Here is a 26,974-nt window from a genome sequence, read left to right on the forward strand (position 1 = left end):
GGGGATTGTGTTCAGCTTTTAATGTGTTTTTAAAAAATCTGTAAAACATCTAGGTAAAGATAGTATGCATTTTGTTGTATTTATTATTATTTTATCTGCTGATGGGCCAGTTGGCCATCCACAAATGTGGCAAAGCTTTGGGGGTCATTCAAAACACGCAAAAATGTGAAGAACTTTGAAAGTTCTCTTGTTCATTAGCACTGCCTAGTTGGGGTTACTTGCTTTGAAAGTAAGTGCTGGCTAACAAATGTAAAATAGATAGCTAGTGGGAAGCAGCCGCATAGCACAGGGAGATCAGCTCGGTGCTTTGTGACCAGCTAGAGGGGTGGGATAGGGAGGGTGGGAGGGAGGGAGATGCAAGAGGGAAGAGATATGGGGATATATGTATATGTATAACTGATTTACTTTGTTATAAAGCAGAAAGTAACACACCATTGTAAAGCAATTATACTCCAATAAAGATGTTAAAAAAAAAAAAAGAAATTACCTAGAATTACACATATCAGTAGCTATTAAAAAAAAAAAGTAAGTGCTGGAAATAAATAAGTCTTTTGGAAGGTACTCATGGGACACTTGGATTTTGAAATTTTAATCTTGATGGGTTCACAAAGAAAGAAAATTCTGCTTTAGACCAGGATCTTTGAAAAAAATGGATCTTCATCTTTTTGTCCAGAAGGTCTATTATTAAGACTTTATAAATATCTGAATGAGCAAATGAACCTCTAATTATCAGTGTAGACTTATGACAATTCTTACCACTCACCATTTTCTAAACCTTCACAGGAGTCTCCTAAGGAATATTGCAAATTCTCAAGTAATTAATTTTTACATAGTCATAGCATTTAAAACATTGTTTGATTTTATAGAATCTCAACACTATAATTCTAATATTTAAAAATCAAGGAAGAGCAGATTGATTTCTGTAATTAGACTACATTGTAAGACACTTGGAAAACAGATAGAAAGGGTAAAAAAATCACTCAAAATTGCACTGGCATGATCATTGCTGGCATTTTCATGTAATTCTTTCTGGCCTTTTTTTTCTACGCATATAAATACATAATTAAAAGAGATAGCTTTTAGCCATGTACAGCAGGATAGATTTTTATAAACCATTGAAAATTATGTCCTGTTCTATTGAAGAGTTATGTAAACAGTGATTTCTCACTAGGTTTTATATTTATTTAGGTAATCCTCAGGCAATTTTAAGAACACCTAAATTCTAATAAAATTAGAGTAAAAATCTAATAAAAACCTAAATTAAGAAGCTATGTCTAGTTAGTATCTTTAAACAAGTATATGATTTGCCATTTTGTATTATTCAGAGAATAGTTGGAAGGACCATTCTATTTGTAAAAAAAGAATATCTGGCACTGTTGTTCAGCACTTAATCCTTTTCATTTCTAGAGATGTAAAAAAATTCTCAGAGTTGCTGGTTTGCTGGTTACGTGGTTCCTTCTCTCCATTAGGCCATTCTTTCTACTTTAAAATGAAATGAATGGCAAAAAAGGATCCTCTTAAGAGGGATCAAAGGGTCATCTATTTTTTCTTCTTTTCCTTTTTTCCTGTCTACGTTTTTTCAAGAGCACAGTAGCAATGAAAATGGAGTTGTCTAAATGGTGACTTTGTTGCTGTTCAGAATCAGTTTTGTTGTACCACTGGTATTCCTCAACTGGGTTATTTCTGAACTAAAATTTATAAAGCCCCAAATGTTGACACAGAATTACAGGAGGGTTGTTGGACTAAGTTAACTTTTAACATCAATGCTGTGAGTCTATGATTGTGTCTATTAAACCACTAGTAATTAATACCTCTACTAATACCACTACTGGATACTCATGTGGCCCAAGAGTCCCTGGGCCTTAGGTGCCCACAGTTTAAGATGCTGTTTCCTAGGTCCCACGTTTTTGTTCTTCAAGTGATGCCAGGAGTTGACTCTTTGATTTTTAAGGATCAGAAAATTTTTTATATTCAGGATAATTGGGATTCTTATCTTCCTCCAAAAGTAAAAAATGAAGAGTTGCTGGTGTCCACTTTCCGCTTTGTCGTTGCTTAGGCCAAGATGGCGACTTTGAAGACCTGCTCCCTTCCAGTTCCTTCTCCACTTTGCTGGACGCCCAGGGCTTTAGTGATCTGGAGAAAAACCTGTCATCTACGCCGGTAATGGGATCTCCCAGTCATGACCCATTTAACACAAGTGCTCCAGAAGAGGTATTTATAGACTCAATAGTTTCTTCATGTTAAAGAGACTCTCTCATTGAAAGTTAAAGTGCCATTGATAACATCAAAGACGGGTTCTTTTCTCAGTTGGATTACTGACTTGCTTTGTCCTGGCAATTATTGTGACCTCCAGGTCTTTATTTGAAATGTGTGTTTTTTTCCCTCTCTTTATTAATAAATAAACACTTGGGCAGTGTCAAAACCGCTTATGTAATTCAGGAAAGACATATGAATCCCTTGGAGATGGATGTCATCTTCAGTACTAGATTATAATCTACTTCCTAAAGAATAAGTAGGGAATAAGTAAAGTGGAGGTGAAGTGAGATTATGTAAATTTATTTTAGTCACTGTGGTGGTAACTGTGAAAGATGATGGACTTCAGTTAACATGCTGGGGATTGTGGAGCCATGTATTGCCTGGGGGTACCCAAACCTGAAGTCAGCAGGTGAACTGATCTACCAGCGTAGTTATGGCAAAACAATAAGAAGCAAATTGCCCTGACAGATAACACATTGATTGATTGATTTCTTGGTAAATATGGAGTCATCTGCATGGAGGATCTGATTTACGGGATCTGTAGTGTTGAAAAATGCTTCAAAGAAGCAAACGCCTTCCTATGGCCCGTCAAATTATCTTCATGAGGTGGAGTGAAGAAAAAGACCACCCACTTTTTAGAAGGTAGAGATGTTGGCAATAGGGTAGACCAGATCAACAGGTCTATTAGAAGGATGAACTAAGATGTCTACCATGATTATTTTTGTAATCTGGTCAGTTAATAAACAGTGACTGCTTTCAGTTTTTTTAAAAAATAGATCATGGAAGAAAATTTCCCCCTGACTTTGTTAAACTTGAAAAAAGCAACTAGAGGGACTTCCCTGGTGGCGCAGTGGTTAAGAATCCGCCTGCCAGCGCAGCGGACATGGGTTCAAGCCCTGGTCTGGGAAGATCCCACATGCTGCAGAGCAGCTAAGCCCGTGCGCCACAACTACTGAGCTTAATCCACTCCATTAGATAAAAGCATATCCGCAAATACCTTCACAAAAAGCCCTTTACTGCCTTAGGTTCCCTGTAAGGCCACTATGGGATATCCCTTTGTTTTTAGAGTTTTTGATCTTTTTGAAAGGTTCAATGAGACAGCACCACCTTGAATTTTCCTGTCTTCACAAAGCCACACCTGTGGCTTCATCTTAAGACTGTTTTCCTGACAGCACCTGTGCTTGATCTTTGCCCTGAAACCATTTCTGAATTTTAATATGTAATGTTCCGTCTAGGGAGACTAGGAATGAGAAACAGTTTAATTTTTCAAGTAAATAATCTTGGCTCCTTTATATTTAACAGTTGCTTCTTTGGTCACCTCTCTTCTAACATTTTATTGTAAGTAGCGAGAAGAAATCAAATGGCATATTTATTTTTTATATCAGTTGCTCATAATTACGTAATGAGAATATGAAATTTGAATTGAATGAAAGTGAATTCAAGGAGAAAGCAGCATTTCTTTTTTAAATGTAAGAGAGAGCTAAAATATGCCGTTACAAGGAATTAGCGGGAAGGGGAATTGGATGAAGATAGTCAAAAAGTATGAACTTCTGGCTACAACTAAGTACTGAGGATGTAAAGAACAGCATGGTGACTACAGTTAACATTGCTATATTGTATATTTGAAAGCTGCTGCTAAGAGAGTAGATCCTAAAAGTTCTCATGACAAGGAAAAATTTTTTTTTTTCTGGTATCTATATGAGGTGATAGATGTTAGTTTAACTAAACTCAACTGTGATAATCATATCACAGTGTAGGTATGTCAAGTCGTTATCCTGTACACCTAAAACTTATACGGTGGCTATATGTCGATTACATCTCAATAAAATGGAAAGGAAAAAAACCCAAGGAATCAGTTAAGGAATAAGAGCTATTTTAGAGGGAAAAAATCCCCTAATTTTTTTTTTTTAACATCTTTATTGGAGTATAATTGCTTTACAATGGTGTGTTAGTTTCTGCTGTATAACAAAGTGAATCAGCTATACATATACATACATCCCCATATCTCCTCCCTCTTGCGTCTCCCTCCCACCCTCCCTATCCCACCCCTCTAGGTGGTCACAAAGCACCAAGCTGATCTCCCTGTGCTATGCGGCTGCTTCCCACTAGCTATCTGTTTTACATTTGGTAGTGTATATATGTCAATGCTGCTCTCTCACTTTGTCCCAGCTTACCCTTTTCATTCCCTGTGTCCTCAAGTCCATTCTCTACGTCTGTGTCTTTATTCCTGTCCTACAGCTAAGTTCTTCAGAAACTTTTTTCTTTTTAAGATTCCATATATATGTGTTAGCATACGGTATTTGTTTTTCTCTTTCTGACTTACTTCACTCTGTATGACAGACTCTAGGTCCATCCACCTCACTACAAATAACTCAGTTTCATTTCTTTTTATGGCTGAGTAATATTCCACTGCATATATGTGCCACATCTTCTTTATCCATTCATCTGTCAGTGGACACTTAGGTTGCTTCCATGTCCTGGCTATCGTAAATAGAGCTGCACTGAACACTGTGGTACACGACACTTTTTGACTTATGGTTTTCTCAGGGTATATGCCCAGTAGTGGGATTGCTGGGTCATATGGTAGTTCTATTTTTAGTTTTTTGAGGACCCTCCATACTGCTCTCCATAGTGGCTGTATCAATTTACATTCCCACCAACAGTGCAAGAGGGTTCCCTTTTCTCCACACCCTCTCCAGCATTTATTGTTTGTAGATTTTTTGATGATGGCCATTCTGACCGGTGTAAGGTGATACCTCATTGTACTTTTGATTTGCATTTCTCTAATGATTAGTGATGTTGAGCATCCTTTCATGTGTTTGTTGGCAATCTGTATATCTTCTTTGGAGAAATGTCTATTTAGGTCTTCTGCCCATTTTGGGATTGGGTTGTTTGTTTTTTGATATTGAGCTGCATGAGCTGCTTATATGTTTTAGAGATTAATCCTTTGTCGGTTGCTTCATTTGCAACTATTTTCTCCCATTCTGAGGGTTGTCTTTTCGTCTCGTTTATGTTTTCCTTTGCTGTGCAAAAGCTTTTAAGTTTCATTAGGTCCCATTTGTTTATTTTTGTTTTTATTTCCATTTTTCTAGGAGGTGGGTCAGAAAGGATCTTGCTGTGATTTATGTCATGGAGTGTTCTGCCTATGTTTTCCTCTAAGAGTTTGATAGTGTCTGGCCTTACATTTAGGTCTTTAATCCATTTTGAGTTTATTTTTGTGTATGGTGTTAGGGAGTGTTCTAATTTCATTCTTTTACATGTAGTTGCCCAGTTTTCCCAGCACCACTTATTGAAGAGGCTGTCTTTTCTCCATTGTATATTCTTGCCTCCTTTATCAAAAATAAGGTGACCATATGTGCATGGGTTTGTCTCTGGGCTTACTATCCTGTTCCATTGATCTATATTTCTGTTTTAGTGCCAGTACCATACTGTCTTGATTACTGTAGCTTTGTAGTATAGTCTGAAGTCATGGAGCCTGATTCCTCCAGCTCCGTTTTTCTTTCTCAAGATTGCTTTGGCTAGTCGGGGTCTTTTGTGTTTCCCTACAAATTGTGAAAATTTTTGTTCTAGTTCTGTGAAAAATGCCATTGGTAATTTGATAGGGATTGCATTGAATCTGTAGATTGCTTTGGGTAGTAGAGTCATTTTCACAATGTTGATTCTTCCAATCCAAGAACATGGTATATCTCTCCATCTATTTGTATCATCTTTAATATCTTTCATCAGTGTCTTATAGTTTTTTGCATACAGGTCTTTTGTCTCCTTTGGTAGGTTTATTCCTAGGTATTTTATTCTTTTTGTTGCAATGGTAAATGGGAGTGTTTCCTTAACTTTTCTTTCAGCTTTTTCATCATTAGTGTATGGGAATGCAAGAGATTTCTGTGCATTAATTTTGTATCCTGCTACTTTACCAAATTCATTGATTAGCTCTAGTAGTTTCTGGTGGTATCTTTAGGATTCTCTACGTATAGTATCGTGTCATCTGCAAACAGTGACAGTTTTACTTCTTCTTTTCCAGTTTGTATTCCTTTTATTTCTTTTTTCTTCTCTGATTGCTGTGACTAAAACTTCCAAAGCTATGTTGAATAATATTGGTGAGAGTGGGCAACCTTGTCTTGTTCCTGATCTTAGTGGAAATGGTTTCAGTTTTTCACCATTGAGTACGATGTTAGCTGTGGGTTTGTCATATATGGCCTTTATTATGTTGAGGTAAGTTCCCTCTATGCCTACTTTCTGGAGAGTTTTTATCATAAATGTGTGTTGAATTTTGTCGAAAGCTTTCTCTGCATCTATTGAGATGATCATATGGTTTTTTTCCTTCAGTGTGTTAATATGGTTTATCACATTGATTGATTTGTGTATATTGAAGAATCCTTGCATTCCTGGGATAAACCCCACTTGATCATGTTGTATGATCCTTTTAATGTGCTGTTGGATTCTGGTTGCTAGTATTTTGTTGAGGATTTTTGCATCTATGTTCATCAGTGATATTGGCCTGTAGTTTTCTTTTTTTGTGGCATCTTTGTCTGGTTTTGGTATCAGGGTGATGGTGGTCTCGTGGAATGAGTTTGGGAGTGTTCCTCTCTCTGCTATATTTTGGAAGAGTTTGAGAAGGATAGGTGTTAGCTCTTCTCTAAGTGTTTGATAGAATTCGCCTATGAAGCCATCTGGTCCTGGGCTTTTGTTTGTTGGAAGATTTTTAATCACAGTTTCAATTTCAGTGCTTGTGATTGGTTTGTTTAAATTTTCTATTTCTTCCTGGTTCAATCTCGGAAGGTTGTGCTTTTCTAAGAATTTGTCCATTTCTTCCAGGTTGTCCATTTTATTGGCATATAGTTGCTTGCAGTAATCTCTCATGATCCTTTGTATTTCTGCAGTGTCAGTTGTTACTTCTCCTTTTCATTTTGAATTCTATTGATTTGAGTCTTCTCCCTTTTTTTCTTGATGAGTCTGGCTAACGGTTTATCAATTTTGTTTATCTTCTCAAAGAACCATCTTTTAGTTTTATTGATCTTTGCTATCGTTTCCTTCATTTCTTTTTCATTTATTTCTGATCTGATCTTTATGACTTCTTTCCTTCTGCTAACTTTGGGATTTTTTTGGTTCTTCTTTCTCTAATTGCTTTAGGTGTAAGGTTAGGTTGTTTATTTGAGTTGTTTCTTGTTTCTTGAGGTAGGATTGTATTACTATAAACTTCCCTCTTAGAACTGCTTTTGCTGCATCCCACAGGTTTTGGGTCATCGTGTTTTCATTGTCATTTGTTTCTCGGTATTTTTTGATTTCCTCTTTGATTTCTTCAGTGATCTCTTGGTTATTTAGTAGTGTATTGTTTAGCCTCCATGTATTTGTACTTCTTACAGATTTTTTCCTGTAATTGATATCTCATCTCATAGCATTGTGGTCAGAAAAGATACTTGATACGATTTCAATTTTCTTAAATTTACCAAGCCTTGATTTGTGATCCAAGATATGATCTGTCCTTGAGAATGTTCGATGAGCACCTGAGAAGAAAGTGTAATCTGCTGTTTTTGGATGGAATATCCTATAAATATCAATTAAGTCCATCTTGTTTAATGTATCATTGAAAGCTTGTATTTGCTTATTTATTTTCTGCCTGGATGATCTGTCCATTGGTGAAAGTGGGGTGTTAAAGTCCCCTACTATTGTTTTGTTACTGTCGATTTCCCCTTTTATGGCTGTTAGCATTTGCCTTATGTATTGAGGTGCTCCTATGTTGGGTGCTTAAATATTTACAATTGTTATCTCTTTTTCTTGGATTGATCCCTTGATCATTATGTAGTGTCCTTTGTCTCTTGTAATAGTCTTTATTTTAAAGTCTGTTTTGTCTGATATGAGAATTACTACTCCAGCTTTCTTTTGATTTCCATTTGCATGGAATATCTTTTTCTATCCCCTCACTTTCAGTCTGTATGTGTCCCTAGGTCTGAAGTGGATCTCTTGTAGATAGCATATGTACAGGTCTTGTTTTTGTATCCATACAGCCTGTCTACGTCTTTTGGTGGGAGCATTTAATCCATTTACATTTAAGGTAGTTATCAATATGTATGTTCCTATTACCATTTTCTTAATTGTTTGGGGTTTGTTATTGTAAGTCTTTTCTTTCTCTTGTGTTTCCTGTCTAGAGAAGTTCCTTTAACATTTGTTGTAGAGCTGGTTTGGTGGTGCTGAATCCTGTTAGCTTTTGCTTATCTGTAAAGGTTTTGATTTTTTCATCTAATCTGAATGAGGTCCTTGCTGGGTAGAGTAATCTTGGTTGTAGGTTTTTCCTTTTCATCACTTTAAATATGTCCTGCCACTTCCTCTGTCTTGAAGAGTTTCTGCTGAAAGGTCAGCTGTTAACCTTATGGGGATTCCCTTGTGTGTTAATTGTTGCTTTTCCCTTGCTGCTGTTAATATTTTTTCCTTATATTTAATTTTTGATAGTTTGATTAATATGTGTCTTGGCATGTTTCTCCTTGGATTTATCCTGTATGGTACTCTCTGCGCTTCCTGGACTTGATTGACTATTTCTTTACCCATATTAGGGAAGTTTTCAACTATAATCTCTTCAAATATTTTCTCAGTCCCTTTTTTTTTCTCTTCTTTTTCTGGGACTCCTGTATTTCGAATGTTGGTGCATTTAATGTTGTCCCAGAGGTCTCTGAGATTGTCCTCAATTCTTTTCAATCTTTTGTCTTTTTTCTGCTCTGCGGTAGTTATTTCCATTATTTTATCTTCCAGGTCACTTATCCATTCATTCTTCTGCCTCAGTTATTCTGCTCTTGATTCCTTTTAAAGAATTTTTAATTTCATTTATTGTGTTATTCATCATTGTTTGTTTGCTCTTTAGTTCTTCTAGGTCCTTGTTAAACGTTTCTTGTATTTTCTCCATTCTGTTTCCAAGATTTTGGATCATCTTTACTACCATTACTCTGAATTCTTTTTCAGGTAGACTGCCTATTTCCTCTTCATTTGTTTGGTCTGGTGAGTTTTTACTTTGCTCCTTCATCTGCTGTGTATTTCTCTGTCTTCTCATCTTGCTTAACTTACTGTGTTTGGGGTCTCCGTTTCACAGGGTGCATGTTTGTAGTTCCCGTTGTTTTTGATGTCTGCTCCCAGTGGGTAAGGTTGGTTCAGTGGGTTGTGTAGGCTTCCTGGTGGAGGGGACTGGTGCCTGTGTTCTGGTGGATGAGGCTGGATCTTGTCTTTCTGGTGGGCAGGACCACATCTGGTGGTTTGTTTTGGGGTGTCTTTGAACTTAGTATGATTTTAGGCAGCTGCTCTGCTAATGGGTGGGGTTGTGTTCTGTCTTTCTAGTTGTTTGGCATTGGGTGTCCAGTACTGGAGCTTGCTGGTCGTTGCGTGGAGCTGGGTCTTCGTGTTGAGATGGAGATCTCTGGGAGAGCTTTTGCTGCTTGATATTACATGGGGCTGGGAGGTCTCTGGTGGACCAATGTCCTGAACTCGGCTCTCCCACCTCAGAGGCTCAGGCCTGACACCAGGCCAGAGCACCAAGAGCCTGTCAGCCACATGGTCTCTCTTCAGAAGACAGGGCTGGGCCTTGAGAGAGACAGAAGACGTGGAAGTGTGTGGGTGGTCTCTGCAGTCAAAAGTCCTGAGTTCCAGTGCTGACTTTCCTGCTAACAGGTCTTTGGCTTCTGTTTCTTTATCTGCTAGCACTGGAGGGTCTCCTGCAGAGGCAGGGGGTGGCTGTGGCTCACCGTCAAAAATCCCCTAATTGTTAAATATTTATACTGAAAGAAAAAAATAACGTATGGTAGCCAAGGCATGTGCTACATTTATAGAAAGAGGCTGCTTTTACAGAGGATACACCTAGAGAATCTCATATCCTTACCAAAAGAAGTCTTTGCTATGTGAATTGTAGTTTAATCACAGATTTTTAGCTTGGAATAAGAATGATTTGAGGAGGATTGAGGGTGTTCAGCCTCATTTTAAAAGAAAAGCCAGGAGGGTGATTTGAGCATGGAGTGAAAGATCTAAAGTTTGAAAGGAAATCAAGAGAATGGGTCAGTCTGCTAGTGTAGCTATTTTTCCCTGTGATTAGGAACCCAAGGAAGTACATGCACTTCAGGAAACGGGGATGGTGGCTAAATAAATTGCCCAGGATGAATCATAAAGATTCAAACTGAAAAAAATGATAGTTAAGTAATCTCCTATTTTATAGTAATACGACTTGTTAAGGAACAAAATTCAACTGAGTAAATTTTAAAGATCTTGTTGGCTTTATTCAGTGATTCATGAATCCAGCAACATCCCCTTGACTTTTATAGGTGGAAGGGAGCAGGAACCGAGAAGTCTTACTTGGCATTTGCTGATTGGTTAAAGCAGGGTTATTTCCTTACATGGAGCAAAGAGTGGTCTTGGGGCCCAGCCAGGTAACTTGTGCTGAGCAGGAAGTGCTGACTGGTTGACCTAGGCCTTCCTTTTCTGGGAGAGCCAAGCAGAGAAAATTTAGTTATTTTCAGGCTTGCTAACATGGGGCTTAGCATGAGTGACTCCATCTTGTGCCCAGTCTGGTTACTTTAACAGACTGCACATTTTATAACCTTTTATAGTATCACAGAGTGAGAATACCACTCAGTAACTGAAACAAAAATCACCAAGCTGAATTTATTGCTTATTTAAGTAAGTGAACTTTGCTGGTCAAGGACATTCTCTTTGAGTGGATCATATGGAGGGTTTTTAGGATGCCAGGAGCTCAGGGGTTGGGCTCTCAGTGGCAGGAGTGAGTTGACGTCAGCTGTATGTGGTTGTGAAGGCGAGACTGTTGTTGACTGGCTGGCATTCAGAAGTGTGTTCCTGGTGTGAGTCCCTGCCTGACTAGCTGACTCGCAGAAGCCAAGAGCTGTCTCAGATTGGTTGACTTGCAGAAGTGAGTTCACTCATTTTTTTACTGGAATATTTTTTGAAGTGTTTCATTTATTGCTTCATGGAGTGGCTCACAATCTAACTCCTCTCTGGTTGTCAGAAATTACTGAAAACCAGTGTTTAGAAATCCTTTGACCAAATCCATCCTTAGGATATACAAAGCATTTTTTGGGGGAAATGTATTATGTTTTTTTGTTGTTTTTGCTATAATATTGTTACTATTAATCAACATGGTTTAAGTAGTATAGCCACAAAGTCTATTATAATTTGTTTTAATTACACTTTTTGTCAATTCTGTTCATCGAAGTTAGTCAGCTTGTTCACATATAGAATAATAATTAACTGGCTTGACCAATGTTCTATATTAGACTAACGGTAGAAATTAAAATGGAAATCGTGCTTTGTTTACGAAGCTCTTTAACCAAATCTCATCTAAAATCATTGCAACCCTGTAAGGTAGGCATTGCCATTGTCATTTTACAGAGGAGAAAACTGACTTGCCTAAGTTTAAGGCAGTTAAGTGATTGCCTATGGTCAAGGTCACTTAGGCAAGTGTGTCAGGGCCAAGATTTCAACCAGGGCTTAAAGTTGTTAGATTTTACTATTAACTTACTTAATGATATGTTTTATGTCTTATTCTCAATATTTGGTGTCTTCTTCAGAAGCAAGTTCAAAAATTACTTTCTTCCAGAATGTTTTCTCTGATTAACACTTACAGATGTTTATATCCTGAAACCATTTTATAAATATAAGAATAGAGTTCTAAACACAGGTGTATGAAATTTTAGCCATAAATAGACCACTTAATTGTCTTATTTATTTTTTGTTACTCTGTGGCTTGTGTTTTGTTTGTTTGTTGGATTGATTTTTGGCCTTTTATTATTATATTACAGTTCCACACCAGCGTCTTGCAAGTTTCAATCCCTTCATTATTGCCAGCATCTAAAGGCTTGGAAACGTCTGAAAGAGTGAAATTGCCTCCTAAGCCAGAGATGTCATTTGAGGAGAAGTACATGTCATTTATGATCTAACCGCAATATAAATAACCAGAAAAGTAGATCCACCAAAAGCAGGGGTGCTATTTTCAGACATAATCTTTTACCCAGAGAAGCAAGAAATAGCAAGACCTGTGCCAGGGAACCCCATGCAGTTCTGTACTATTAAAATAAAAGGTGTGAAGTAGGAAGTAACTGGAGATGAGGCTGGGGAGGTGTGCTGATTAGGTTAGACAGGGATTTTAGGGAACTTGGATTTTATATCCTAGGTCATAGGTGGCCATCAAAGGATTGCAAGCAGACTGGTGGCAGTCATGTATGTGCCTGAGGCTGTTTGGAAGATGCTGTGAAGGGGACAGGAGAGGGATACAGTAGTTCCTCTGTAGGCAGATAGAATCTGGGGGGGACCATCTTCCCAAATTAATTGCCTAATCTTACAATTAGATCAAGTAAAATTAAATAGAACATCAAAAAAGAGAGAGAGAAATAACTGTCCTTGCACAGTTTTTTGTTTTTGACAATTCTGTTCAGCTGGAATATATATGGTCTTTTTTTTTTTCATGAAGCTCATAAATACCTTTTTTCTTTAATATTTTAGTGATGGAAAACTAATCCTTGGTTCTGCTGTTGAAACTCAACTGTGCGATAGTCTTTCGTAAGTTCTGTTTTATCAAATGTAAAAAAATATGATTGATGCTTGGGAAAGGGGAAGCTTCTGTTACACTAACAATGACTTAGTATTAAAAACAAATGACTCTGAGGCATGAATGAACTAATGCAGCCATAATGATTGGGTTGGGGGGGGGGGTGGAGTGGAGTTTGTAAAGTAACACACCAACACTCGCTCTTTTACCATTATCTCATGCCAGGTTTCTGCCATCCTAGCCTTTCTTCATCAGTTTTCATTTGAAGTTCAGTGCTTTTAATTTCATTTTTGTACTGACTTATATTCTGGATATAAGTGTATCAGAAAAGCATCGCAGAGAATGATGTGATGGCTGGCAAGGCTGCCGTGGTTTTTTGCACTTTCAACTTAATAAGCTGACCTAATAGCTAAGTTTATCCAAGTTAATGTCTGGATTACATTAGGAAAATCTATTTTCAGAGCAGTACTCAAAGATGAGATCTTTTCTTTGCTCTCTGTTATCTTTTACTGTATTTGGTAGTCAACATTTCTAGCAACTTATTTACACATAAATACATGAGAAATGCCTTTTAAAGGTTTTGTTGGTGTAGTACATTATTCTGTGTCTTAGAGCAAAGATGTTACTTTTTTTCGCTCTGTTTTTAAACTGGTCACATACTCCTGCCTTCAGTTTTTGAGTAACACCAGCTCCGTATAATTGAATGCTACTTATGTGAAAGAGAAAGGCTCTCCAGATGTTCACACTGTCACTCTGCCTTTACTAGGATTGTACATGAGTTATTATAGGCAACAATAGGGATTCCTCTATTATGCTTGATTAGAACTGTAAAATGAAGTGCTTTGCCAGACTCAGAAAATTGATTCCTTTGTAAATTGGAAAGTAAAACTTTTGTCCTGTATTTTCATTAGGATGATTATACATAAAAAGTACATGAGTATTTTAAAAGTCCCCGGTGTGTATGTGTATTTGCAAAGGATACGCCACTAATCCGTGGAAAACACTGGTTTATTTTCAAATATTGACATCACAGGATAGTCCTAAGTGTTTTTCCAGCTATTCTGACATGTGCGGAACATTTAGAGTTATTGGCAGGGCCGTTAACCACCCCTGCTTTTAAAAGAACTGAACATTATAATTTAGTTAAGCACATAAGTGACTGCCTAAATCCAGATTTTCTTTTATTTCCAGGTTTCCACTCACATACAATCTTAGTTTCTTTCCAAGGCGTTCTACTTAGAAACAGTGACACCAGAGCCACTTATTATTAATCATAATTGTTGTTATTGTTATTTTTAGAACTTCAAGTCTGCAAAAGTCTAGCAGCCTGGGCAATCTGAAGAAAGAGTCATCAGACGGGGTTGGTCCTGTGTTTCTTTTGTCTGTTACCCTGAGAAGAAAACATTTAGGGATCTTCATCTTTTCCCGTTTGTGGTTTCAATAATGGAAAATTATTAGATACCATAGTTAATGATAAATATTAAGAAATATGAGTATAAAAGATTGAAAGTAAAGCCCAAAGTGGAGACTTTAATAAAACATTGTAGGAAATAAATGAAGGTGAGATTTTGTAGCTTAGGAATAGATGTAAATTTATTTTAATTTGTTGAATTATATATATATGTGAGAAATTCTGACTAGATAAAGGATACCTATAACAATCTTAAATACTATTGTTGTTTTGAACAGGAAAAGGAGTCTATTCCGAAGCCTTCAGAGGTAATTTTTATGTCCAGATTACAATGTAAAAATGTTTGGGAGTTCTAATATACATAGTAGACTTCTTAATACATAATACATAAGACTGCTTAATACGTAATACGTAAGACTGCTTAAATGTCTCCAATAAACCAAAACTCTCAGAATCTGCAAAACATGCCAAATGAATGAAGCCCAACACAAAAGATCACATATGACATGAATCCATCTATGTGAAATACCAGAATAAGTAAATCCATAGAGATAGAACATAGACTGATGGTTGCCAGAGGTTGGCGATAGGAATGGAGAGAAACTGCTTAGTGAGTAAGGAGTTTTACTTTAGAATGATGGAAATGTTTTGGAACTAGATAGAGGTGTTGGTTGCACAACACTGTGAATGTGATAAATGCCACAGAATTGCTCACTTTAAAATAGTTACTTTTATGTTATATGACTTTCACCTCAATAAGTTATTGAAAAAAACAAAAACAAAGCCCCAAACTCTCATTCACGCTATTTGGTGATCATAATAACCATACCCGGCCTTCCTTAGGCTTCACAAAAAGCCCTTCTTAGAAAGATCACCAGCTGTTTATTTTATATAACCACTGTCCATCTGCAGCTAACATTCTGGTATTTTTAAAGGCATCATCAGCATGGGCTCTGGTTCTTCTTTCGTCTGATTTTCGGTCATTAACCTTGCACAGGTCATAGTCCGGTAGACATACTATCTCCAGATGCAGTCCCTTGACTGTTGGCTCTTAGTGCCTTGAGTTGTGATACAGGTATAACTGACAAAACACAGACAGTGAACACAGCTGTAATTCAAGCCATTGTTCTTTTTGTCTTGCTAATTCAATAAGTGGTGTGAAATGATTTTGGCATCAGCATTAAGACATAAATAACAGTACCACTACATTGTGGCATTTGTACATTTTTAGTTACTATGAATGGTAGATATATAGAGGAAAATAACCACCTTAAAAGCCTGTATCCCCTCACCCTTCTCTCCACTTCTGCAAAAAAGAAAGAGAGGACAAGAGATGTTCAAGAAATGAGAACATGCAAACAAAAGAATCCTTGGATAATACTAAAACAATATAAGAGACCATGTTACTATAACTGCCAATTCAAATAACCAAAAAGCTCAAAAATTAGCTACAGGCATACCTTGGAGATATTGCAGGTGCAGGTCCAGGCCACCATAATACTGCAAATATTGCAATAAAATAAATGTTGCAATAAAGTGAGTCACACAAATTTTTTGTTTCCCAGTGCATATAAAAGTTATGTTTACACTATACTGTAGTCTATTACATCTGCGGTAGCAGTATGTGTAAAAAAAAACAATGTACATACCTTCATTAAAAAGTGCTTTATTGCTGAAAAATGCTAACTTTCATCTGAGCCTTCAGCAAGTTGTAATCTTTTTGCAATAGTAACATCAAAAGTCACGTCACAGATCTCCATATAATAGTAATGAAAAAGTTTGAAATATTGTGAGAATTACCAAAATGTGACATAGGGACACAAAATGAGCAAATGCTCTTGGAAAAATGGCACCAATGCAGGGTTGCCACAAACTTTCAGTTTGTAAAAACACATTATCTACGAGGCACAATAAAGTGAGATGCAATAAAATGAGGTATACCTGTATTTAAAAATCACAATTGAAGTTCTTGAAAAAGATCCTGAGATATTGTAAAGATCTGAAGTGGCTTCTGAAGCAATCAAGAAAAATTTAACTTTAGTGGGTTTAGTTAAGCGTATCTGAACATATCACAGTCTTTGAAAACTGGTGATCCATGTTTGGTAACTCACAGGCAAGATGTGAATATAACCCAGAATCCTGTTTCAAAAAATATATATTTTAAACAGTTGCTGATTTTGCTTTCATTTTATTATTAATTCTTTGAGAGGAATATTTAAAATAACTGGAGTAGAAACTCTTTATACTGCTTGTATAGAAGCTTGGGACTAATGCCTACTTTATAGAATAATTACATTATATTGGGCTTCTACCGATGTAGTTATAAAGACTGAGAACTATATAATAGCGAAATCTTTGTCATAAATGATAGAAAAGTAGGAAATCTACTGCTCTTCTAGTTACATAATATTTTATCTCCATGTCTTTGAGGGAATGAGACAAATAAAATTAAAATAAAATTTGAGAATGTCGAAATCTATCCTAAATACTTAAAGCCCTAAACACATGGATTAAGATTAGTGGTGAACATGTCTTTATTGTTGTTCCTTAAGTAGCTTTCAGAACTGACCTTTTTAAGCTTCTAACAAGGCATTTGACATTTGTAATCAATTTGTTAGTTCAGTTATTCTTTTAAATAAAATCATGTGTGTAACGTGTTTAGTACTGTGCCGGGCATGTACTAATAATGATGCACGTTCGTGCTGTGTCACATTCATTATCACTTCTCTCTCAGGCTAAAGCTCTGGTGGAAAGCAGCGCATTTGGGAGCCTCCCGCACAAAGCTCCGGGACACGATGCGTCTGTGGATGACAATCCCTTTGGCACTCGAAAAACCAGATCTTCCTTTGGTCGTGGCTTTTTTAAAATCAAAAGTAACAAGAGGACAGCAAGTGCGCCAAACTTGGGTATGTGTGGCCAAAATGCCTTTGCCTTAATTCTTCCAGAATGAGGAAAAGATCAATCTTTTCCCTTATTCATCTATTTGTACATTTCTCTTTCTCAGAAATGACGGTGAATGACTTGGGGGAAAAGTTAGCAAAAAATGCTTCCGTGGGCTTAATTCAGAGGTAAAGATAGCTCGGTGTGGACTCTCTCACCCTGCTCTCTGTTCTGGGTGTAAACTTAAAGGAAAGACCAAAAACCGTGATTCTCTCTGACGTCATTATAAGCAGTTGCCCATCTATTCCGAAAGAGGATAAAATTAACCCCATATTGACACTGCTGATGGAGTCTGTGTGTAGCCTCGGAAGCACAGGGCGGTGCCCGCCTTCCCTCCCACTGTGTGTATTTTGTGAGTAGGAGTTTGATCTGTGTTTCATTTTGTCATTCCCCTGTGTTCTCTCCATTGGGCTGCGTGTGATTGTGTGCATTGTTGGGATTTCTGAAGATCGTAAACGAAGTGCCAGTGCACCCACCTTAGGTACCGTACCCCTGCATGCCTCCTTCGCCAGCGCCTCGCTCCCAGCCGAGCTAATCCCTGCTCTTTGGCGTCTGTAATCTCTAGAAAGTGAGCTGGCAGCATCAGAAAACGGAGTCCTCTACTCCAGAGTGTTCCTTCCTCCTTCCGCTCAAAAGGACTCTCTGTAGAGCCTTTGCTTCCAAGCCTAAATGCTGCTGTAACCCATGCTAATGACACCTTGCGAGCAGCTCTGCGAGGACCTAGATGCGCCCAGTGGCCATCCGAGTGCAGGGCAGGAGTGCCCTGGTGTCGTAAATCCAGCTCCTTCACCCTGAAGCACATATCACATCACACTAACTCGCAGGGCCTTGCAACTCCTTCTCCATGGTTACATTTCCCCAGCCTCCAGAAAGAAATGTTTTTAGCCGAACAGGTCTGTGGAAGACACTGAAAACGTTCATTTTAGACTGACTTCTCTTAGGGGAACATTCTTCTGACACATTGCTTTGAAGATGCGGGTGACATTTAGTGACAGCAGAGGTAACTTTATGCGATATCTGAGGAGTTACCCCCAAAGCGATTTTAGGAGAGGGGAAGCTCAGTTTTCCTCTTTAAAGGGCAGAATACAGTAGAGGAAAAATCCTCAAAATAAAAATAAAAACAGGATGCTTTTAAAATAAAGGTGGGCTGGGCAACATTTTCAGGGACACCCGTAACCGTCATGGCTGTAGGATTTGGATGGAAATGTTCTTTTGGGTTTTCCCAGTAGGTCCTATTACCTTGTATAGATATCCACAGAGGTATTCATGTAGATCAGCAAAGGTGACCTCTCTCTTTGCAGCCTTAAATGTCCAGAATGAACACAGGGTGAATAAAAATGATCTATTCAGACAACTATTTTCAAATGTTTCTGCATCTTTCTTAGAAGAAATACATTGTCAACGCTAAGAGGCAAATGCTGCTTACCATAACCTATAATCACAGCTCTGCTTCATAGAAAAGTCAGCCGCTGCAACTTTTAGATCTTGCTGAAACACTGTCCCTGTGGTTTTTGTACAACTGTTACTTAGCTGTATAAAAGTGCACATTCTCACATTGAGGAAACAGCATTCCTTGTGTTTGCTAGTGTGGGATCGTCTGTTAAAAGACGGCTAAAAGAACTAGGATAGTTGGCGCTAGGAGGTCTGAGAGTAGCAGATTTGGATGTTATTGTTTTATGGTAGAATCAACTGGCATGGATTTATATCAAATGAAAAATTTATGAAGACCCAGTTCATTCTTCTCTCAGTGTCTGAAACATTACATGATAAGTAGGAATACATTTCTTGTACAAAGAATTGCCAGAACTTGGTAAACAATTTGATGTAAATGCCAAAGGAAAGGAGGGAATGAAAAGAAAATGACAAAGAGTTTGGACTGGAGTAACAGGGAGAAAATTAACTAGTATTAATGAAATATGAAATACAAAAATGTAGGAGAAGACTCTCAGGAAAATTGGATGGATTTGTTGAGTCCAAGATATCCCTGGCACGTCAAATTGGGAATATCCACAGACATTCAGATACTGAAGCTGGGGAGAGAGATTATTAGGCTCAGAGATTCTGATACCAGCTGCTTATAAATGAGCAAAGCCATCATTTCGTGCTGAGCACAGAGTGCGTGAGCTTGTCAAAAGATCCTGCAGAGGGAACCCAGGACAGAATCTTGGAGTGGAAGAAGAAGAGAAAACAGTGCTACAGCAAAGAAACTTTCAGATGACAGATCTAAGAGCATGTCATGTCAGGAAGCTAAAGGAGATGACAGTTTTGGAGGAGGTAGTCAACAGTACCAAGTGCTGTAGCAAGATTGAGTATAATTTCATTACGAATTCAAATCAGTCAAGGAAGGAATATGGTAATCCTATCCCACCTTTGAATCTCGAAGAAGTTGTAATTTGTAAGTTAATGAACTTGGTACACAATAGAGTAGGCTGTAGAGTAGAACATAGATTTGTGTTCCATTTTTTAATATTTGCAGGATGTTCTTTGTAAGTCACTGGTTTATAGACCAACAGAAGAAGAATTCTTAACAGTTGCTTAAACCAAGGAGGTTAACATCTAGTCATGTTCATTCCATATTTTAAAATTCACCAAGTTTGTATTCTGTTCTTGGAATAGCTGAAACAGAGAAGGAGACACCCGAGCACTTAGATCTGGCTGGTGTATCGTCTCAGCCAAAAGATTCACAGGGGAGCAGTCCCTTCCAGATATCGCCACCATCGCCGGATTCCAAAAAGAAATCTAGGGGTATCATGAGACTCTTTGGAAAGTAAGTAACGGAGCTTTGTCTTATATGTGGCTCAAATGTAGGAATAAATGGAAAATTGGCTGAAAATAGTTACGAAATTGTAAGGCTTTTGTGATCCTTTTATGGATGGAGATTGGGATTTGGGATTCATTAACTCATTGAATCTCAGCTAAAGTTTAAATCCAAATGTCTATTCTAACCATACATAAGCATCAGTTTAAAATGTTCTGATTAAAGTCGAAGGCTTCCTCAGGTCTAATGTGTTGTGTCTTCTTTTCAGACTTAGGAGAAGTCAATCAACTACATTTAACCCAGATGACATGTCTGAGCCTGAATTCAAAAGAGGAGGGACAAGGGCAACTGCAGGACCCCGATTGGGTTGGTCTCGAGATTTGGGACAATCTAACAGGTAAGAACAGTCAAACGAATGGTCTTTTGCATCTCTGCCCAAGCATCAAGGTCTCGTGAGCAACTGTGGTGTTAGTATTGACCCTGGGTTAGACAGTCAAATCCGTTGCTTACTGCTGTGCCTTGTGGAAGGGTCCATCATCTTTAGAGCAGTGCAGTTCGGCTGTGGTTGGTGAAAAACTGTACAGAAGATGAGGGCTCTGTGAGCTAGGTGAGGACCCAGAGCTAAAGTATCAGCAGCATCTGTACTAGAATGGCTCTTGGACTTAAATTTTACATAGAAAACAATTATTAGTACTCTAAAGCATAGCTCTGGAGAGATGGGATAGCATAGTGGTTAAGAATAGGTTCTACAGACTTGTGGTTGCCAAGGGGGAGGGGAGGCGGGGGAGGGATGGATTGGGGGTTTGGGATTAGCAGATGCAAACCATTATATATAGAATGGATAAACAACAAGGTCCTACAGTGTAGCACAGGGAACTATATTCAACAGGCTGTAATAAACCAGAATGGAAACGAATATGAAAAAGAAATATATATATAGATATATATGTATACCTGAATTACTTTGCTGTACACTGGAAATTAACACAACACTGTGACTCAGCTGTACTTTAAAAAAAAAAAAAGAATAGGTTCTAGAGACAGACTGCTTGGACCTGATTTCTGGCTTCACCGCTTCCTACAAGCTGAGTGACCTTGAGCAATTACTTCCATGCTCTGAGCCTCTGTTTCCCACAGTATGAATTAGTACTTACCCCAAAAGATGATTGTGACGATTAAATGAGTTAACGTGTGTTAAGTATCTGGCAAATAATAACTGTTCAGTAAACATTAGTAATTGATAGAGTCTGTGAAAACACTTAAAAGACATACATTCTATCCGAATTCTTCAATTTATCAGGACTGTGTAATGTTTTTATCTATTAAGACTCTAAGAACTTTTCCTACACCCTTATCACAGTTTAGGGCTGGTTTGGAACTGCTATGCTGATTTGCTCAACATAAAAAAGGGTGGAGTTGGCAAATATATAGCACAAATCATTGATACTAAATCTTTTAAGATGATAATGGGCTAGAAACCTTTTACACATGGTCCTTCCCACGCAAGCAGAATGCTGGGCACAAGTTTCATCAAGGAGGAAACTCTCTTTGGCCTTCTTCAAATACCAAACAGTCTCATTTGCCATATGTTCTCTTTGTACACAGTAGAGGAGTTGCTTGTGCTGTTTAAAAAAAAAAATTTTGTTCATTGCCACATTTTTTTTCCAAACAGGAACACTACTTGTAAAAACAGTAAAAGAAACTAACACAACATTGTAAGTCAACTATACTTCGATAGAAAAAAAAAATTAATGAAGAAAATAGTAAAAGAAAGCAGAAATTTGCTTTGATTGTACTTTCTCATACTCAGTGATGGCATATTGCCCTCTTCTCATTGAATACCATCTGGAGAGAAACCATAATTCTACTAAAGTTAATTCAAGTTAGACTTGAGTTTCTTTCAGTCTGGCCTAGTATTTTCTGTTTGTAAATTCAATCTTTAAACAACATTAGTTGAAAGTAGTATAATAACTTGAGCTGTTGGTTTAACTCAGTCGTCTTCTATAAAACATGTTAAATCATGATGAATCTTTTGTGGTTTTGTTTGACATGAAGACTATGGTCTTACAAGGGAGCTTTCATCTCCAGTATCACTTACTCCACCAAATATGTACTAAAAATTAGGCTTCCCATAGTCAAAAGTGTATCACCAGGGAATCTCCATGTCTACTGAATATGCAGTTGTTCAGCCCTGATGGTAACTTAGCGGATTGGCTTTTAATTGTTTTTCATGCGATTGTTCATTTTCCTGTAGTGACCTGGATATGCCAATTGTTCAGCCCTGATGGTAACTTAGTGGACTGACTTTTAATTGTTTTTCATGCGATTGTTCATTTTCCTGTAGTGACTTGGATATGCCATTTGCCAAGTGGACCAAGGAACAGGTTTGCAATTGGCTTGTGGAACAGGGCTTGGGGTCCTACCTGAACTCTGGCAAGCGCTGGATTGCATCTGGCCAAACACTTTTGCAGGCTTCTCAACAAGATCTAGAGAAGGTGAATGCTTCTCTATTTTGTTTGCACAATGGAAAGAGAGAGAGAGAGGAATATGAATGTAGATTTGTTTTATATTCCACAAAGGGGAGTGGGTAGAGCTAGTAAGTATTCTGGAAAAAGTTTGAGTTTCCTGCTTAATGCTTATTTTATCTCATGGACTTAAAGGGAGGACCTGGTCTTAATGATTCCTTATGAAACACTTAAGCCACTGGGCATTTTAATGAAAAAATAATTATATAGACATAATAATAAAGTTTCAGTTCATATTTCTCAAAACCATTCTATGGCTTTATCATTGGTCCGTCTTCTCAGTGTAATATATGCAATTCAATTTCACTTTGCAAAAGGGAAAAAAAGAGCCCTACACTTAATGTCCAGCTACTTAACATTTCTTCTCAATTATTTAACATTTAGTACAAAATAGGGGTAGAATTCCTGTTATGCATGCAACAGCTCCTGTCTTGCAAAGGAAGGAACCTAGTGGGGAATACCTAACACACCACTAAAACAACTGCAGTGGTCTTGACCTTCCAGGGGTCTTTTGTTCAGCAACACTTTAGAGCCTAGGTTAGTGTTCTGATTTAATGTAATTATTGGGTCTTCGATGCTGGCTTGATTTTCGAGGAATTTGCATCCTTTGCCAGTGGCATCCAGCCCACGTTGACAGAGTTGTAATGCCAGTGTTTCTTTTTATTAATTCAGGAACTTGGAATCAAGCATTCACTTCATCGAAAGAAACTCCAGCTGGCACTGCAAGCCCTGGGATCCGAAGAAGAAACCAATCATGGGAAGCTGGATTTCAACTGGGTCACTAGTAAGAGGTTTTAAATTCATGAATGAGTGAATGAATGAATTTTATACACACACACACACACACATAGCTGCTTTTTCTTTGTTTTGTTTTGTTTTTTTGGTTTTTTTAATAGATCTTTCTTGGAGTATAATTGCTCCACAATACTGTGTTAGTTTCTGTTGTACACCAGAGTGAATCAGCCATATGCATACACATGTCCCCATATCCCCTCCCTCTTGAGCCTCCCTCCCACCCTCCTTATCCCACCCCTCTAGGTCATCGCAAAGTACCGAGCCAATCTCCCTGTGCTATGCTGCTGCTTCCCACCAGCCAACTCTTTTGCATTCTGTAGTGTAATATATGTCGATGCTACTCTCACTTCGCCCCAGCTTCCCCCTCCCACCCCATGTCCTCAAGTCCACTCTCTATGTCTACCTCTTTATTCCTGCCCTGCAACTAGGTTCATCAGTACCATTTTTTTTTTTTTAGATTCCATATATCTGCGTTAGCAGACGGTATTTGTTTTTCTCTTTCTGACTTACTTACTCTGTATGACAGACTCTAGGTCCATCCACCTCACTACAGATAACTCAATTTCATTTCTTTTTATGGCTGAGTAATATTCCATTGTATGTATGTGCCACATCTTCTTTATCCATTCATCTGTGGATGGACATTTAGGTTGGTTCCATGTCCTGGCTATTGTAAATAGTGCTGCAGTGAACATTGTGGTACATGACTCTTTTTGAATTATGGTTTTCTCTTTTTCATCACGAGAATGGGTGTTCTGTGGCTCATTAATGACACTCATTTCTATCCTTAGGATGGTTGGATGATATTGGTCTCCCCCAGTACAAGACCCAGTTTGATGAAGGACGGGTAGATGGTCGAATGCTTCATTACATGACTGTTGTAAGTAACTCACTCCTGGGGTTTGGGGGGGCTAAAACTGTTTTTCTCTGAAAAACACAGAAATAGAATAAGCAAAATACAGTGTTTTCACAATGATTCCGCTGGAGTTTGAAGGGATTGTTTTAACTTGAGGAGAGGGGCAGGCATATTTTTCTAAGTTGAAGTTGTAGGATTTGGTGATTGAAATAGCCTTGGGAAATTTTGAAATCCTTGGGAAATTTGAGCTACATGAAACCTAATTGAAACTAAGCTATCCAAAAAATTGATTTTGTATATATTCAATAACGTAGACATTGAAGTGTACACTTTGAATGGGTGAAGTTTATGGTATGTGAATTGTATGTCATAAAAATGTTGAAAATGAGAGAATGTAGAGTTTTGCAGCCCTGGCAGTTTCTAAGGGATATATTCCTATAAGCAGTGACCACTCAGAAGGCTGGGACTTGTCATCCACTGGGACTTTCTTTTCCCTTCCCTTCCACTTTTGAGCACTGTTTCCTGAAACTCCCTAGCCCATCTCACTTCAACCCAGTTCTGCTGGAGTTACCAGAGTAAAGAAGAGATAGGCCTTCACTCTCATTCCTTCATTACTGTTTCATATTTTTAGCCTTCTGTCCAATGGGTAGAAAGTAGACTTTTCCCTACTTTACGACAGTGGGGAGAGATGGGTTCCAGAAGAACTTCTTCTAGACTCCGTGGTACTAGGAGTGTTCTGCTTAAGATGCTTTTATTTAAACGGGCTTTTGTGGATTCAACTACCACAAGTATCTTTTTAAAATAAGTTGAAAGTTTCAAACAGCTAACTTAACTTATTTAGGAATTTTTCAATATCAAAGAAATGTGGGGTTCAGCTCATTTTCTTCTCCATCCCTGAACCAAAGTCTGAACTGTGGTGGGCACATCCTGTAAACTGAAGGTAAAATAACACCAACGTGTGACATGTTGCATACTTACTGTGTGCCAGACACTCTTTCAGACACTTTACTCATAATTAATACTCAGTTCTCAGCAGTCCTTGACTTAGCACTCTGTTATCCCCAGCTTTCAGATGAGGAAACAAAAGAATTGAGAAATTGGGTAACTTAACCAAGTTTCCACTGTTAGAAAGTAGTAGAAAGTCATAGAGCATTTGTGCCTGTTTGCCTGCCTATCTAGGTATGGGTATGTTCCTGTGGGAATGTGAGAAAATTGAGGCTGAAAATCACAAAAGGCAAATGTATAACTTTTGTGGCTATAAAAGAATAAATTACCTTAGAAAATTTGACCCCAGAAATCCTAAGTCACAAAAAGTCTGTTTGAAATTTGTATCCTGGATTGGATCCTGGGTCAGGAAAAGGACCTAGTAGAAAAACTGGTGAAATCGGAATAAAACCTGGGTTTAATTGAATTTTATTATTGTCCATGTTAATTTCTTAGTTTTGCTGAATATCGTGGTTATATAAGGTGTTAGCATTAGAAGAAGCTGGCTGAAGGGTCTGTGGGACTCTGTACTATCTTTGGCAACTCTTCTGTAAATCTAAAATTACTTAAAAGATTTTTTAAAATCCCCCCCTCAAAAAGGCGTGTCTTGATTTAAAAGAAATCCCTACTTTTAAAATCCCTTAAACTAAAATAATGAACATTTTATTTACACTGTAAACATTATGCATAACCCACGTGAAAATGTTTTGAATGGGTGTCTCAATTTTAGATTAAAATATGTTAAATGCCCTTTCTAACTTATCATCAGGCACTGTTTTTAAGCCATTAATCTAGAAAAAAATTCAGGAAATAATTTTTGCTCAGTAAGTAGCCTTAAGGATTTAAACTGTTTTATAATTTTATTTTTAAAATATCTCTGTAATAGGTTAATTTTTTTCCTGTATAAGAAATGTGTTCTCCATAAGGTGTGCCTAAAATGGATGTTTTCCTTGTTTATTTTCTGGGTGTGTTTGGAAGTAGATTGGTGCTTACCTTGACACTGCCCCCCGCCCCCCCGCAAATCACCTTCTTCTAAGATAATTTGTTTTGGTGTGCTTGAAAAGTTCCCAGTAGCCACAGACTGGTGAAAGTTATTCCTTAAAGGAATCACTTGGTGATATATGTTGCTACATATAACTTCTTCATTTCTCTTCTCTCTTGCTTCTCACCAGAAGCTTTGCATTGATTAACATATAATTTTTCCAAAACTGTTCACAGCGTCTGCTAGATAAAGCACAATATTCTAGAACCAGAGATTTCTTGAGGCTGGGGGGATAGTATAATAGGAGCACTCTTCTGGTTTTCCCCCAAACTGTGATGTGTGCCTTAGCTCAGAAAACCAGCTCTTGGTCATCGGTGAACATTGCTTGCTCTCAGTTATCTGCTTTATCAAATCAAATCAAAGCAGGTCACCTTTTGTAGTGGCCTAGCGAGTGCTTTTCAAACTGTGTTTTTCAGAACTGTGCAGTCCCACAATCTTATCTCAGTGGAAGAGAGAGAAACAGGTAGAAGTCAGCTTCAGTTGGGACAACATGAATTTTGGTTCTCTTCTATTGTATACTGGGGTCCTAGAGAAAATTTTGTTCAGCACAGGAAAAAGAGTTCTGTTACTACATAAACGCTTTGAAAATCCTGACAAGCCCTTGAGGCCTATTGTTAGAGGTGCACTTCTACTTTTAGTTGAGTTTTCTGAGGTTTCCCTGAGAAGATTCTCCTGCTCTAGGTCTGCTCGGTGCGCGCCTCTTTTTGTTTTGTTTTGCAGGATGACTTACTGTCTTTGAAGGTCATGAGCGTGCTCCATCATCTCAGTATCAAGAGGGCCATCCAGGTCCTGAGGATCAATAACTTTGAACCAAACTGTCTGCGGAGGCGACCCTCTGACGAGGTAGCATCTGAGGTTGAGGTTTACACAGCATACACA

At 37.9% G+C, this 26,974-nt stretch overlaps 1 protein-coding gene across 10 annotated transcripts in view; it reads left to right on the forward strand.

Annotated features, from left to right (window-relative positions):
- The window catches only part of PPFIBP1 (PPFIA binding protein 1), a 176,325-nt gene that overhangs the window by 143,703 nt on the left and 5,648 nt on the right, over positions 1–26,974 (forward strand). For 7 of the 10 annotated variants that reach the window (XM_036864858.1, XM_036864859.1, XM_036864860.1 and 4 more), the window contains 13 exons: positions 2,057–2,211; positions 12,039–12,154; positions 12,739–12,795; positions 14,084–14,144; positions 14,474–14,503; positions 16,930–17,101; positions 17,584–17,616; positions 19,752–19,902; positions 20,162–20,290; positions 22,238–22,388; positions 23,091–23,202; positions 24,005–24,093; positions 26,816–26,938. In XM_036864858.1, the coding sequence (XP_036720753.1) occupies positions 2,057–2,211; positions 12,039–12,154; positions 12,739–12,795; positions 14,084–14,144; positions 14,474–14,503; positions 16,930–17,101; positions 17,584–17,616; positions 19,752–19,902; positions 20,162–20,290; positions 22,238–22,388; positions 23,091–23,202; positions 24,005–24,093; positions 26,816–26,938 (1,379 nt within the window). The remainder of the gene's footprint in view (positions 1–2,056; positions 2,212–12,038; positions 12,155–12,738; positions 12,796–14,083; positions 14,145–14,473; positions 14,504–16,929; positions 17,102–17,583; positions 17,617–19,751; positions 19,903–20,161; positions 20,291–22,237; positions 22,389–23,090; positions 23,203–24,004; positions 24,094–26,815; positions 26,939–26,974) is intronic. The other 3 variants (XM_036864861.1, XM_036864856.1, XM_036864857.1) reach the window with 1 other exon arrangement.

Source organism: Balaenoptera musculus, chromosome 10, assembly GCF_009873245.2.
Source record: "Balaenoptera musculus isolate JJ_BM4_2016_0621 chromosome 10, mBalMus1.pri.v3, whole genome shotgun sequence".
Lineage (NCBI taxonomy): Eukaryota > Metazoa > Chordata > Mammalia > Artiodactyla > Balaenopteridae > Balaenoptera > Balaenoptera musculus.